The sequence below is a fragment of the Triturus cristatus genome, chromosome 8 (assembly GCF_964204655.1).
Source record: "Triturus cristatus chromosome 8, aTriCri1.1, whole genome shotgun sequence".
In the NCBI taxonomy this organism is placed as follows: Eukaryota; Metazoa; Chordata; class Amphibia; order Caudata; family Salamandridae; genus Triturus; species Triturus cristatus.
In genome coordinates, this window is record NC_140591.1 from 1,640,015,530 (window position 1) to 1,640,030,662 (window position 15,133).

General features: G+C 51.3%; 1 protein-coding gene across 1 annotated transcript in view; it reads left to right on the plus strand.

Moving 5' to 3' along the window:
- The window catches only part of LOC146808472 (transient receptor potential cation channel subfamily M member 2-like), a 2,315,843-nt gene that overhangs the window by 2,125,922 nt on the left and 174,788 nt on the right, over positions 1-15,133 (plus strand). Inside the window, exon 24 of the mRNA XM_085623958.1 lies at positions 5,191-5,351. Within this exon, the coding sequence (XP_085480084.1) occupies positions 5,191-5,351 (161 nt within the window). The remainder of the gene's footprint in view (positions 1-5,190; positions 5,352-15,133) is intronic.

Genomic DNA, 15,133 nt, shown 5'->3' on the forward strand with positions numbered 1-15,133 from the left:
TCCCCCCAGCAGGAGGGTCCGTCGCCCGCGACGAACCCGCACTATCCGACCCCGCCCCGGTCCCCGAGTTGGGGGATCTACCCGAGTTGGCCCATTGGCGCCACGAGGGCGGGCCCACCCGGGAAGAATTTTGCCGGGAGCAAGCCACTTGTCCTTCCCTGGTCGGGCTGCGGCGCCAGGCCGAGGGCCAAGCCGCAGGTGACCAGACCGGGACGCACCGAATCTATTGGGAGAATAACATCCTGTACAGTGAGCAGAAGTCGGTGGAGCTGGGATCCGGACGGGTACTGGTGGTACCCCTCCGCTTCCGAGATTTCCTCCTGGGCTTAGCCCACGACGTCCCCCTCGCCGGCCACCTGGGTCAGGACAAGACCTACAGCCGTCTCGTGACCCATTTTTATTGGCCTAAGATGAGAGCAGCGGTAGAGGCCCACTGCAAGTCCTGCCCCACGTGCCAGGCTAGTGGGAAGAGTGGGGGGAAGCGCAAGGCTCCCCTCCAACCCTTCCCGGTCGTCAGTACCCCCTTCGAACGAGTCGGAATCGACATCGTGGGACCACTGGACCCCCCCACCTACCAAGGTCACCGTTTCATCTTGGTCCTAGTGGACCACGACACCCGCTATCCGGAGGCTATTCCCCTGCGCACCATTACGGCCCCCGTGGTGGGCCGGGCCCTGATGGGGATCTTTTCCAGGGTGGGTTTTCCCCGCAAGGTCGTGAGCGATCGCGGAACTAATTTTATCTCAAAGTATATGACGTCCCTGTGGCAACAATGTGGGGTGTCCTATAAGTTCACCACCCCGTACCATCCCCAAGGGAACGGCCTAGTAGAAAGGTTTAATAGGACTTTGAAAGGGATGATCGCTGGCCTAGAAGAGCCCCTCCGGCGTAAGTGGGACGTCCTGCTCCCCTGCCTCTTGTTCGCTTACCGGGAGGTCCCCCAGAAGTCCCTAGGATTCAGCCCATTTGAATTACTCTATGGGCACCCCGTCCGAGGTCCCCTCAGTTTGGTTAAGGAAGAGTGGGAGGCAGCACCCCAGACCACCCCCCGAGATGTGTTCCAATACGTCCTGGCCCTCCGGAACCAGACCAGGAAGTTCCGAGAACTGGCCGAGGCCAACCTGGAGGCAAGTCAAGAAGAAATGAAGCGCTGGTACGACCAGAATGCCACTCTGGTCGAGTTCCAGCCGGGCCAGCAGGTGTGGGTCATGGCCCCCGTGAAGCCTGGCGCCCTCCAGGACCGATGGACTGGGCCTTACAAAGTGGTTGAGCGGAAGAGTCAAGTCACATACTTGGTGGACGTCCAGTCACCTCGGGATCCCCTCCGGGTCCTGCTCGTGAACCGCCTCAAGCCTCACTTTGTGCGGACTGAACTGAGCCTCCTGCTGGCCACCGATGACGGGGCCGAAGATGAGTCGGATCCCCTCCCGGACCTCCTGTGTGTCAAGGAGCAGGATGGCTCCGTGGAAGGAGTGAACCTCTCCCCAGCCCTCACTGCCCAGCAACAAGCGGACTGCCGCCAGCTCCTAAGACAATTTGCCGACCTCTTCTCTCTGACCCCCCGGGTCACCAACTGGTGTGTTCATGACGTGGACACCGGGGACAGCCCGCCGGTGAGACACCGAGCCTACCGGGTTCCTGACCGGGTCCGGTCCTGCATTCAAGAGGAGGTCTCGAAGATGTTGACCCTAGGGGTGATCGAGCCCTCTGACAGTCCCTGGGCCAGCCCCGTGGTCCTGGTCCCGAAGGCAGCGGCCCCCGGTGTCGCCCCCGAGCTCCGATTCTGCGTGGATTACCGGGGGCTCAACGACGTTACCCGAGCCGATGCCCACCCCATTCCACGAGCAGACAAACTCATTGACCGACTAGGGGCAGCCCGGTTCCTCTGCACTTTCGACCTCACCTGCGGATACTGGCAGATTGCGCTCACCGAAGGGGCCAAGGAGCGGTCCGCTTTCTCCACCCCCGATGGGCACTACCGCTTCCGCGTAATGCCCTTCGGGATGAAAAATGCCCCGGCCACTTTCCAGCGACTGGTGAATAGGGTCCTGGCCGGGTTAGAACAGTTCAGCGCGGCATATCTGGATGACATCGCTGTCTTCAGTTCAGAGTGGAGTGAGCACCTCCAGCACCTCCGGAGGGTGCTAACCGCCCTGCGCCAGGCAGGCCTCACAGTAAAAGCCAGCAAGTGCCAGATCGGGCAAGGATCCGTAGTCTACCTGGGGCACCAGGTCGGGAGCGGCCAGGTCGCCCCTCTACAGCCAAAGATCGACGCCATCCTAGCCTGGGAACCACCCATCACCCAAACGGAGGTCCGAGCCTTTCTGGGACTCACGGGCTACTACCGAAGATTAATTCGGGGGTATGGCAGCCTTGTCGGCCCTCTCACAGAACTCACGTCTAAAAAACAGCCAAAGAAGGTGCAGTGGACGGCCGCCTGCCAGGAAGCTTTCGATGCTCTAAAAAAGGCCATGTGCACTGCCCCCGTCCTCCAGGCTCCCGACTACGCCAAGGAGTTCATAGTCCAGACCGATGCCTCCGAACATGGCATTGGGGCCGTCCTGTCCCAAGTGAATGACCAAGGCCTAGACCAGCCCGTCGCCTTCCTCAGTCGGCGGCTGTTGCCCCGAGAACAGAGGTGGAGCACCATAGAGCGCGAAGCCTTTGCCGTGGTCTGGGCACTCAAAAAGCTACGACCCTACCTGTTCGGCACGCATTTCAGAGTCCAAACTGACCATCGGCCCTTGCGATGGCTCATGCAGATGCGAGGAGAAAACCCCAAGCTACTGCGGTGGTCAATCTCCCTCCAGGGGATGGATTTCATCGTAGAACACCGCCCCGGTACGGACCACGCCAACGCTGACGGCCTCTCCCGGTTCTTCCGCCTCAGCGAAGAGAACCCCCCAAGATGATGGGCAGTTCTCTCCGGCTTTCAGCTGGGGGGGACGCGTGTTGGACCCGGCCTCCTAGAATGGCCCTCCGTGCCCCCGCACCACCGAAACCTGGTACCTGCAGCCCAAGCACACGGCCCAGCCGACCCTCCCCACCAGGACACCCGCACCGACCCCGGACATCCCCGTCCAGGGCCTCTCTCCTTTCGGCCACCCCGGGCCCGCGTGCCCACTTCATGCACCAAGATGGCCGCCCGGCCCCAGCGCGACCCGGGCCTAGAGGCGCCACTCCTGCTGGAGGACATCACGCTTCCAGGGGATGAGAGAGGGAGGAGCAGTTTCTATCGCACCTCTGAACTCCCCTGGGACGATGGGTTTCGATCGGCCCTCTGGCCTCCCTGCGGGCTGGCTCCGTGCCTGCTGGGTGTCTGGGACTCCTCCCGACCCGGCCCTGAAAGGATCAAAAGACAATAGCAGGAAATCCCGACGAGCGACCCCCAGGTGACAAGACCCCTGCCTGCACAGACTCCGGACATCAAAGAGGGGTCGACTTATAACAAGGGGTGCTCTGGGTCTGGCCGGCAGATTCGACGCTGGAACAACGAAAGCCTGCTGAGTGACTCGCGGCTCCCTGAAGATCGTAAGACCTCCGAACTTGTGCCTAAGCCTGCTGAGTGACTCGCGGCTCCCTGAAGATCGTAAGACCTCTGAACTTGTGCCTAAGCCTGCTGAGTGACTCGCGGCTCCTTGAAGATCGTAAGACCTCCGAACCTGTGCCTGAGCCCGCTGAGTGACTCGCGGCTCCCCCAGACTCTCACGGTCCCGCTGGACCCCGACTAACAGCAACGTATCCCCCAGCTCGAGGATTGTGAGCTGTGCGCCGGATACGCTCCGGCTTTGAACCTTTACCAGAGACTGTCCCGCTACCCCCTACCTTTCCGAGACTCTTGAGCCCGTGCTCACCTTGTACATATTTGCAGTGATAACCTACTTGATAAAGATTGTTTTCTGAGAATACCCGGTGTGGTCACTCTGTGTCGTGTGGTGCCAGCAGTACGATCCTAGTTACGAGATTCCTCCCCCTGGGGAGTCTCCCGCCAGTGCCCGGCTACGATACTACGAGGGTGGGTCTCAGGGTAGTCAGGACCCCTTTCGGGCTCCTCTGAGGTCGCCGTCTAACACTCTGTCTTCTCTACGCACTGGATTTGCTCAAGCCAAGACTAAGTCTCAAGATCCAGATCCAGGCGGATACGCGATCTTGCATCACTCTGCACCCATAGATCACGGCACGAGTCCAAATGGCCCAATGCCAGGAAGCAGTCCCCCAGAGATCGTGACCTGGGACCCATTGATCCCTGTCCACCCACAACCTCCAAGATGACACCTGCAGCCTCAACCTGAAGGGTCGCCAGATCGCGACTGGAGTTGGTAAGATGAACCCGGCGCCTAAAGACAACCCTGCACCCAACGTACCATTGCTGACGGGTGGACCTTTAAGTATGTCAGCGACAGACTGCTTTGTCTCCATCGCTGACATATTAAATGATTTAACCCGGTAAAACGTGGCGGTAGGTGATAATAAAAACAAAACTGAGAATTACCCCCACATCACCAAAGACCCCAGTGGAAGATTTTGTTTTGAAAATACAAAAACATGTTAAAAGTTTGAAGGGCATACCATTATTTTGATATCTCTAAATTTGGCTGGCAGAGGACCCTCTGTAGGGTGGCAGTAAAGCACTCTGCCAGACTGATCGATTTATCTCTGCCTACTAAAGTCTGAGCCAGGCCCTACCCTTTCCCTGAACAAGTTGTAAATCTTCATCTAGATCTATTTAAAATAGTATATCCAGCATAATGTAATGGTCTGTATTCCCACATGAATTGCAAACACTCCCCTGGCTCCATTCAAAGTTTTCCTTTAACCACTTGTGGCAAGATTTGACTGCTACACACCTACATTTCCCTCTGATTTAGGGCAGTGTACTCATAATCAGAGTAAGTGACAGCAGTGCTCAGCTGTCGTTCTTCTTTGCTTACTTGTTCCTTACATGTTTTCCAATTCCTTTTTTCATTTTTCTGCAAGCTATTTTCTCATTCCCATCTGCATTCTTAATTCTCGCTAATTTGCTTGTCTTTTCTAGTGTACTCATTCTTCCTCTCCAAAAGAGATGACTTTATCTTTTGCTAGTCTCCGGTATGTGTTGAATTTATAATTCTTTTCATTGTTTTGTTGTGTTGTTCCTTTTAAAATGCATGCCACCATCAAACTTTTTGACTTTCCTAATTGTGCTCTCAGCGATACCATCTCTGATGTGCAAAGCAAAGGAAGTCAGATCTGGAAGTTCCAGTACTATAAGCTGTTCAAGGAATACAGCCACCGACCTCCTCTCCCACCGCCATTAATCCTCTTCAACCACCTGTACTACTTAACACTGAAGAAGAAAAATTGCGACTCTGGTGAGTAAAGGGCACATTTCTTCAATTCTGTATTATATGATCTCTCTTAGTGAGTGCACATTTCTAAATTATGTCTCATCTGACATCTCCTCGGACCCTTTGTTCACCTCCTCTTATATCTCAATTCCGTCTCATCTGATCCTCTGACTACCTTCTCTTCTGTATTATGTGACCTTGCCTTTCCACGTCCACTCCTATTATTATGAGTGAAGTGTACATTTTTTTTTTATAATACTTTTTATTTGCAAAAATCAACTCCTTGGTCATTACACATATATAATCACATTTCTTACAGTGTTGCAGTCGCAGATTCTTATAAAAAACATATCTCTTTAGATGTCATATTACACAAGCTGTTGGCAGTACAGAAGTCATCACGGTGTTAATGGTTTGTCACGGGAGGGGATTATGGAAGGTTCACACAAGTTTCCACGGTATTAATTCCATTTTGACCAAACTGCCACCCATTTCCGGGGACAACCCCGGGCCACATAGACTGTCTTCTCTTGCAGCATACACCAGTCCATGTCTTTTTTCCACTCACTGAGCGTTGGAGGTGTTCCCGCTCCCCATAGGCGTGCTATATTGCGTTTTGCAATTACCTGTCCAAGCGTCACCCATAGTTTGCCCTTTGCTGATAGGTCCGTGGGCTCCTAGATGCTCAAGAGGCAGCTTTTAATTTTGGGTCGCAAGTCAACCTCCCAGACTGTACGCATACAGTCATGCACCCGCTTCCAGTATGCTTGTATTATAGGGCACTCCCAAATTATGTGAAGATACATCCCCACCTCCCCACACTGTCTCCTACAGAGCCCGTCTGCACTCCTACCCATCAGTACTAGTCGTGTACCCTAGATATAAACTCGGTGCAATATTTTTAGTTGTATGAGCCTCAATTTCGCAGATATCGCTACTTCTTTGGGGGAGGAAAGAGCCTCTCTACATTCCTCGTCATCAATCTCTAGACCGTCAGCCTCCCATTTCCTTCTAAGTGTCAACAAGGGGTCAGAGGTGTGGTGTATGAGTTTTATGTATTTGAGGGAGATACCCTTTTCCGGTAAATGACCGTCAAGCCGTCTGTCCTCAAGGGGAGAGGACTCCGGGAGCGTCATACCGGGTGGAATGTTAGACTGCGCTAAATCGTAAGCTTGCTGCAGTGGGGCAAAAGTCATCATCCCCGTGGGCCCCCATAGATCTTTTATATGGGAGATCCCTATCAGATCCCAATTACGAAACCCTTTTGTACGCCCAACGTACCCAGCCTTTCGGAGACACAGAGCGGGGTAGCCAATGTGGATTTGTCAGCCCATCCCAGTTTGCGGCTCACAATATGCCAAAGCTGGACCGAGTGTTTTGTAGGTCCTGTGAGTGGGTACTTATTAGGTTTAAAACAGAGCGCAGCCTTGAAGTTCCCCCCGGGAGGAGTCACCTGTCCATGCCATACCCGGTATCATCTCCACCACTGTACGTGCCCTGGTTTATGGCCAAGATATGTGCTGCCCAGTAATATTTCCGAATGTCCGGAAGTGCTATACCCCATCATACCACCCCAGTGTGAGTTTTTGAAGAGATATGCGCGGCGTTCCAGCCCATAATAGGTCCCTCTGAGTGGCTTCGATATCTACAAAGTACTTTTGTGGGACTAAATCTGGGTAGTTTTGCAAGGCATACAAAAAACGCGGCAGTGCCATCATCTTAAATAGAGCTGCCCGACCCAGCAGGGACAGCGGGAGCCTCTTCCAAATGGCGGTGTCCCTCTTGAACCCCTGCAGAGGAGATTCTTCTCGTAGCGAGTCACCACATCCATGGAAACCCCTCCGTGGCCATCTTAATCGGGCAGTCACTGTGGAGGATGTAGGAGAGTGATTTCCCCCAGTTGATGCTGTAACCCGAGTTTCTCCCAAAACTGGTGAAAATATCTAGTGCAACTCTAAGGGATTTGGAGGGGGAGGCAAGGTATAAGAGAATGTCGTCCGCATAGAGCGAGATCCGGTCCTCCCACCCATCTGCCCATCTAAGCCCTCGTAGTGAGAGATCTTGTCATATCCAGGCCTTGAGAGGCTCCAGGGAGAGGGCAAAAAGGAGGGGGCAGCCCTGACGCGTCCCTCTCACCAGAGTAAAAACTTCTGAGATCTTGTTATTTACCACCACTTGGGCTAGTGGCTTAGTGTAGAGGAGGAGCACTCACCGAATGAAATTAGGACCCAAGTCCATCTTTTTGAAGACCGCCCTCATATAGGGCCAATCGAGCGTGTCGAATGCCATAGCGGCATCCAACGATACCACAACCGCATCTTCCTGGATCGTATGGCTGCGTCCCAATACTCCATGGAGTCGTCGCAAGTTGAGCGCTGCGTTTCGGTGCGGCATAAAGCTCGACTTATCTGGGTGGATCAGTTTGGTGACGATCGGCTTGATCCTATTTGCCAGGAGCTTCGCGAGGATTTTGGGTTCAGCGTTTAATAACGATATTGGCCTATAAGAGTCGCCCAGCTCCCTGGGTTTCCCTTCTTTAGGGATGGCCACCAGTGTGGCGATACGTTGGTCCCTCGGCAGTTTCCCCAGAGCATTACTGTCCTCGAACATATTTTTAAGGTGTGGACCCAGGCAGTCGGGTTTGAGCTTGTACAGCTCGATAGGGAGACCATTGGGTCCAAGAGCTTTCCCAGGCCGGAGGTCCTTGATTGCCTTGGTCAGTTCTTCTGAGGTGAGTACACCTTCCAAAGTCTACCGGTCATCGTCTGAAAGGGAGGGCAGTCCAATGTCTTTGAAAAGCTCGGAGGAATCTTCCTCTGGCAGCATAGATCCCTTACTGTATACTCTTTTGAAATGTGCTGCAAACTCGATAATTATCTCCTGCGGCTCAGTAAGGAGGGCGCCCGCCTCAGTCTGAAGCTCAGATACCACCCTCTGCGCTTTCTGCTTTTTGTCCAACCAGGCTATTAATTTGCCCGCTTTGTCCCCTTGGTCATACAGCCGGCCGTCTCTATCTCTTGCTATGGTTTTAGCGGCGTCGGTAGCTAGTTCCTTATATTCGGCCGCCTTGAGCTGCATCTTATGCAGAGCCCCCGGACTCCCATCAACTTGCGCTGCCCCCTCCAGAGCGAGGAGGTCACGCTTGATGGTAAGCATTTGTATCTCCTTTTCTTTGCGCTGGCCGGCAATTATTGAGAGGGCTTCACCCCTCAATACGGTCTTAAATGCTTCCCAGAGGACAGCAGGGGATTCCACCGTCCCAACGTTTTCTTGGAAGTATTGGTCTATCGAGCGGCCGATCTTCTACTTGGTCTCAGGAGTACGTAAGAACCAGGGGTTGATGGGTGCCACACAGCCTACTTTCTGTTCCCCAATAGTGAGGTGTGCCCATATAGGGGAGTGGTCACTTAAACTCCGTGCCAGATGATTAATCTCTCGAATGGTAGTGTCGTGCTGCAGCGGTGTAAGGATATAGTCTATCCTAGAAAAAGTGTGGTGTGGTCCCGAGAAGAATGTGTACTGTTGTAGGTGAGGGTGGCGCATACGCCAAAGATCCACTAGTCCGAACACCTCCAGGAGGTTGGAGAGCCACACATGTCCTGTCGCCATGTCTCGGGGTGGGTGCCTATCTAGTCTTCCCGACACTACTGCATTGAAGTCCCCACCAATTAGAAGCTGCCCCTCAGGAAGAGAAAGGAGAAGTTTACCGAGATCGTGGTATGACTGGGTTTGGAGACCTGGTGGACTATAGACCGTCACCAAGTTGCGTATGTGTCCCTCCCACCTCCCCGAGAGCACCACATAGCGCCCCAGCGGGTCAGTCTCTGAACGTCCGGTGACAAATGGGAAGTTACGGCGCAGCAGAATGCCCACCCCGCGAGATCCTGATGTGAAGCCGGCATGTATCGCCAATGTATATCCCCATCTGGTGAGTGCGTGACAAGTGTTGCAAGTGTACATTTTTGTAATGGTCTTATCTGATCCTTTGCCTACCTCCACTTCTGCATCATGTGACCTTGCTTTGCCACGTCCTCTCCGCAGAGATTTCTAGTGTCACATTCAGCTCTGGAGGCTTTTTTCCATGGATGTTGATTCCCCAAAATACTTGGGGTAGCAGAAGTGAGCTCACATATCCTATGGCCTTAATGATGTCAAAGTAAGTGACATCATATGACATTCTAAATCTTCACAGGAAGTGATGTCTGATGACCTTAATGCTAATGATATCACAGGCTTTGACATTGCTGAAGTTCCATAATAGATGCCTGATTAATTTAACAAGACAACAAAGACCTAGCTATAATATAGTCCTACCTACAACACAGACCACCTATATATGGATGCTGACATCATATACCAGGGGAAAATTACTCATATCTCTTTGTTGAACTATTATGTGTTTGTTCACATAGGATATATGACACATAACTCATAAGAGCACAGGACCCCTAAATTATTTATATCACAACCTGTTCATATGGAATAGTTCCCCTACTATATACAGCAATGAGAAATCACAGAGACAGGGAAAAAATGAGATTTTAAATAAATAGTGTAGTAAAGAACCCCTTTTTACATGGTTACCCCCACATTTTGCCTGACTCTGATGCATCTTTGACTGAATGTGCCCTGGGTTCCTGCTAACCAGGTTCCCACAACCTGTATTCTTTCCTAAAACTGTACCTTTGTTTCCACAATTGACACACCTCTGGCCCACATATTGACCCCCTTGTAAAAGGTATCAGTAGAACCAAGGGCATTGTGACCAGAGAGGGTCCCCAAGGGCTACAGCATGCATCATGCCTCCACCCTAAGAAACCCTTCACCAAACACATGTTCACTGCTACTGCAGTCTACGTGTTTTGGTTAAGCTGAAAGTTAAGAGTCGACCTGTCACACATCCCTGTCAGGCCTGCCAGCACTGCAAGAGGCATAGATAAGGCCTTGGAGCCCTAAGCCAGGGTGAACTATACCTCTAATGAAGGCATAACTGCATGAGCAGATATGCCCCTATAGTTTCTAAGTCTAGTCTTAAACATTAATATTGCATAGTGAAGCCGTACTGAGTATATGGGCAGGGAGCTTGTGAATACGAGTTCCACAGATCCATGATGGCATCACTTAATTCCAAGTTGTTTGTTACCAAACACCACAGATTAATGATCCCACACTGATTGCAGTGTTGGATTCATTAATAAATGCACTCAAAGGGCACCTCAGAGATGCCCCTGAAAATCTACCAAACCACTAGTGTATACCTGGCTGGTCTGCAGCAGCCTGCCAATTCTAGACATATGTCTGACCCCCTGAAGTGTGAACTTTATGTGCTTGTGACTCAGAAGCCAAGCCTGCTCTGGGTAGAGGTGCTTCACACCTACTCCCAAGCAGGAACAGTTTTGCAGTGTGGTGAGCCTCAAAAGCTTCCTGCCTTTTGCTATGATAGCCAGGCCCTCTCCAGCTAATGGAGATGCCTGCCCCCCGACTAAGCCCCACTTTTGGCAGCAAGGTCAGCGGGAAAGTTAGTAAGCAGGAGAGGTGTGTCCCTGCTCAGCCAGGACCACCCCTAAGGTGTCCTGAGCTGAAGTGATTACCTCTTTTGAAAACCCCCCATATTGGTTTTGAGGATTTCAGCCAATAGGATTAGGGGTATGCCCCTGCAACAAAGGGAGTAGGCTACTACCTTCCAGCCCCTGTAATGCCCCTACATTTAGCAAAGAGACGTGCAGCGAAGAAAACTGAAGAAACCCACTGGGTTTGCCCCAGACCTACTGGCCTATCTGTTGCCTTCAAAGATCCTGTGAAAACCGATGGCTCATCCAGCAACCGAGCAGCCTCAAAAACCTCTGGAAGGACTGCTGCCTTCAACAAAGACCAGAAGTCCCAAGAACAGCGGCCCCATTCAAGAAGAAACTCAAGAAAGGCCTTTGTGACCTGTGGAACCAGAAAAGCCCACTTTTTGATCTACCACTGCACTCGACGCCTCTGACCCAAGTCCAAGTGGCCCACCAGTCACAATGAGGTTCCACCGCGATCCAGAGCCTAAGTCCACAGTGAGATGACTCCTTCTGGACTCCACCATGACACCCGCAGCCTCAACATGAAGGACCCCCTAACCACGACCAGCTCCAATGCAGATTTCCGGACGTCCAAAGACTTCATGCACCCGCAGCCCCCAGGCATTGCAGAGCCTAACCAATGGTGTCCAGGTGACCTTCAACTTCTGAACTGACCTGCCTAGCCACCAGTTTAATTCGTCCAGCTTTCTGGTCCAAGCCTGCAGCCATTGTTTGAGACCGTCGTCCTCCTTTGATTGCATTGGGCACCCAAGGATGTGTTGGCACTCTGCACTGGCCACCCCTGTGCCACTGAGGCTGTATGTTTGGTGCTGCCTCGTGCCACACACCCCAGTACTTGACTTAACCCCTGGAGGTAGACCTCCAAGTCGACTTTACTTACCTGTAATTAGCACAACTTTGAGTGCCCCCTGGCTCCTTTGGTTAACATTGGGTACCCAACGCTGAATCTGACCTCTTCAGCCAGCCGCCTAGGTGCCACTGGTGGTGCAGTCTTGGTGCTCACTTGAACCTTGCCCTGCGTTGACCTTAAACCCCAAAGACTGAGTTTGTGAGTAAAGTACTTACCTGTGCAATTGCATTTTTGTTTTCCTGCCATAGGGTAACATTGCTCATTTAAAATATTGCACTAAGTGTGTATTTTTCTTGAACTGTAAGGTATTGCTATTTCTAAAATACTGTATCTAAATGCTAAACTGAAGTCCTGTACTAAGTATTGAATCTGATAGAGACATCTAGCAGCAGATTACTTATTTTAGAATCCTCCCCAGGCGCCAAACTGGATCGGTAAACTTTTTTCCCACAGTATGTCCGCATGCTGGCAGAGGGCATTGAGTGACTCCGCAGTGACGTCGTCCCCAGATGTGATGTCAGCAGACTCCATCTAACTCCTCCGCCAATGTGAGCTTACAACGCGGATCTGGAGGGGAATTCGGGCCTTTATTTGATCCTTCCTCTTTTCTTTACTTGTCAGGAACAGTGTGCCAATACAATGTCATCTGGGTTCAAGCCCTGTTCTTGTGAGAGACAGATGTCGAACATGGGTCGATGCCACAACTCAGTCACCTTGAGTCCTGAGGGTCCCTGGGGGCCAACTAGCCCACCACGTACCTCCAGTAAGTGCCACAGAGCTGCGTTGCAGAGCGGTGTATAAAGGGAGTGTGGCCTTGGACCACCTCTCTACAACGCAGCTCCCTGGTGCATACTGGAGGTACCTGGTGGGCTAGTTGGCCCCCAGGGACCCTCAGTATTCAAGGGGAATTAATTCCCCAACTTACAACGTGCCAGGGGGCGAGTTTGCAGAGTGCTGCAGGGAGGGGGCGGGGCCTCCGGCGCGATGCCGGCTTCTTTTTTTTTCTTTTCAGAAGGGGGGCTGTGTGGCCCCCCTTCTTTTCCCATTTTTGGGGCCCTGGGGTCCCCATCCCCCAGGGCCTGACCCCTATTTAAAAAAAAAAAAAAAATTAAACAGGAAGGGGGCCGCCCAATTTCGGCCCCGGGGACCCCATCCCCTGGGGCATGGCCATATATGTATTTATTTTTTACAAATATTTTTTAAGGAGGGGGCTGCTTGGCCCCTCTTCTGAGGCCTCTATTAGCCCCAGGGACCCCATTCCCCGGGGCTGTGCCTCTTTTTTAAAAAAAATTATATTTCATTGAGGGAGGGGGGCTGCGTGGCCCCCCTCCCGGGCCACTTCTGGCCCCGGGGACCCCATCCCCTGGGGCCAGCCCTATTCTATGAGTGCATGGATAGTATCTTGGTGAATTAATGAGTGTATGGGTAGTGCCTGAGTGTTTGGATGAGTGCATGGATACTGCCTGGGAGATTGGATGAGTGCATGGATAGTGCCTGGGTGATTTCATAACTGCATGTGTAGTGACTGAGTAAATGGATTAGTGTAAAGGTAGTGCCTGCCTCATCGGGTGAGTGCATGGGTTGCGTCTGTGTGATTGCATCAATGCATTGGGACTGCCTCAATCACTGCATGGGCAGTACCTGAGTGAATCGATGAGTACATGGACAGTACCTGGGTGAATTAGTGAGTGTATGGGTAGTGCCTGGGTGTTTGGATGAGTACATGCATAGTGCTTGGGTGATTGGATAAGTGCATGGGTAGTACCTGAGTGATTCTATGAGTGCATGGATAGTACCTTGGTGAATGAATGAGTGCATGGATAATGGCTGGGTGAATGAATGAGTGTAGGGTAGTGCTTGGAAGATTGGATGAGTGCATGGGTAATGCCTGAGGAAATGGATTAGGGTAAGGGTAGTGCCTGGCTCATTTGGTAAGTGCATTGGTAGTGTCTGTGATCGCATGAATGCATGGGGACTGTCTCAATTACTGCATGACTGGATGGGCAGTGTCTGAGTGAATCAATGCATGCATGGGTAGTGGCTAGATGAATCGTGAGTACAAGAGCAGTGTCTGGGTGATTGTATGAGTGCATGGATAGTACCTGGGTGAATCAATGAGTGTATAGGTAGTGCCTGGGTGATTGGATGAGTGTATGCATAGTGCCTGGAAGATTGGATGAGTGCTAGAGCACTACCTGGGTTATTGCATGAGTGCTTGGATAGTATCAGGATGAATGAATAAGAGCATGAATAGGGCCTGGGTGATTGGATGAGTGCATGGATACTACCTGGGTAAATCAATCAGTGTATGTGGAGTGCCTGGGAGATTGGCTGACTGTATACATAGTGCCTGGGACATTGGATGAGTGCTGGAGCAGTACCTGGATTATTCCATGAGTGAATGGATAGTACCTGTATGAATGAATTAGAGTATGAGTAGTGCCTGGGTGATTGGATGAGTGCATGGGTACTGCCTGAGTGAATGCATGAGTGTATGGGTAGTGACTGAGTGAATGGTTGAGTGCAAGCATAGTGTCTGAGTGATTGGATGACTCCATGGGTAATGCGTGAATGAATAGATTAATGCAAGGGTAGTGTGTGGCTCATCCAGTGAGTATATGGGTAGTGCCTAGGTGATTGGATGAGTACATGCCACTATCTTGATAACTGTATACGTCCATGTGCAGTGCATGAGTGAATGTATGAGTGCATGGGTAGTGCCTTAGTTAATAGTTCAGTACAGAGGAATTGCCTGGGTGATTGCATGAGTGTATGGATGAATATATGGGTTGTCCCTACGTGATTGGATCAGTGCATGCATAGTGTCTGTTTGGTTCCATGAGTGAATGGGTAGTCCCTGGGTAATTCCATGAGTGTATAGGTAGTGCCTGGGTGAATGGAGCATTGCATGGGTAGTGCCTCGGTGAACGGTTGAGTGTATGGGTACTACCTGGGTGTTTGGAACAGTGCAAGAGTAGTTTCTGGGTGATTGAATGAGTGCATTACTAGTATCTGCATGATTGGATGGGTCTATGTATAGTGCGTGAATAAATGAATTACTGCAAAGCTAGTGTATGAATGATTGGATAAATGCATGGGTTGTGCTGTATACAGTAGATTCTGTCCATTAAATGTTAGTCCTGTTAGCTCTATAATATATTTTAAAATACTTCTTCAAATGAGAAGATATATCATTCTTCAAAATTATCAATACCCACCTGTCCTGTATGAAAAGGAGAAACTAATACATATACCTTCTTGAACACAAATTTAGAGAACATGTGGTGTGAAACAGACATATTCTAGTATGTTTAGGCTTCTACCTGTATTCTGCCACGTGTGTTTTGCATCTATTGACTCTAAGTTCAAAACTATGTAAG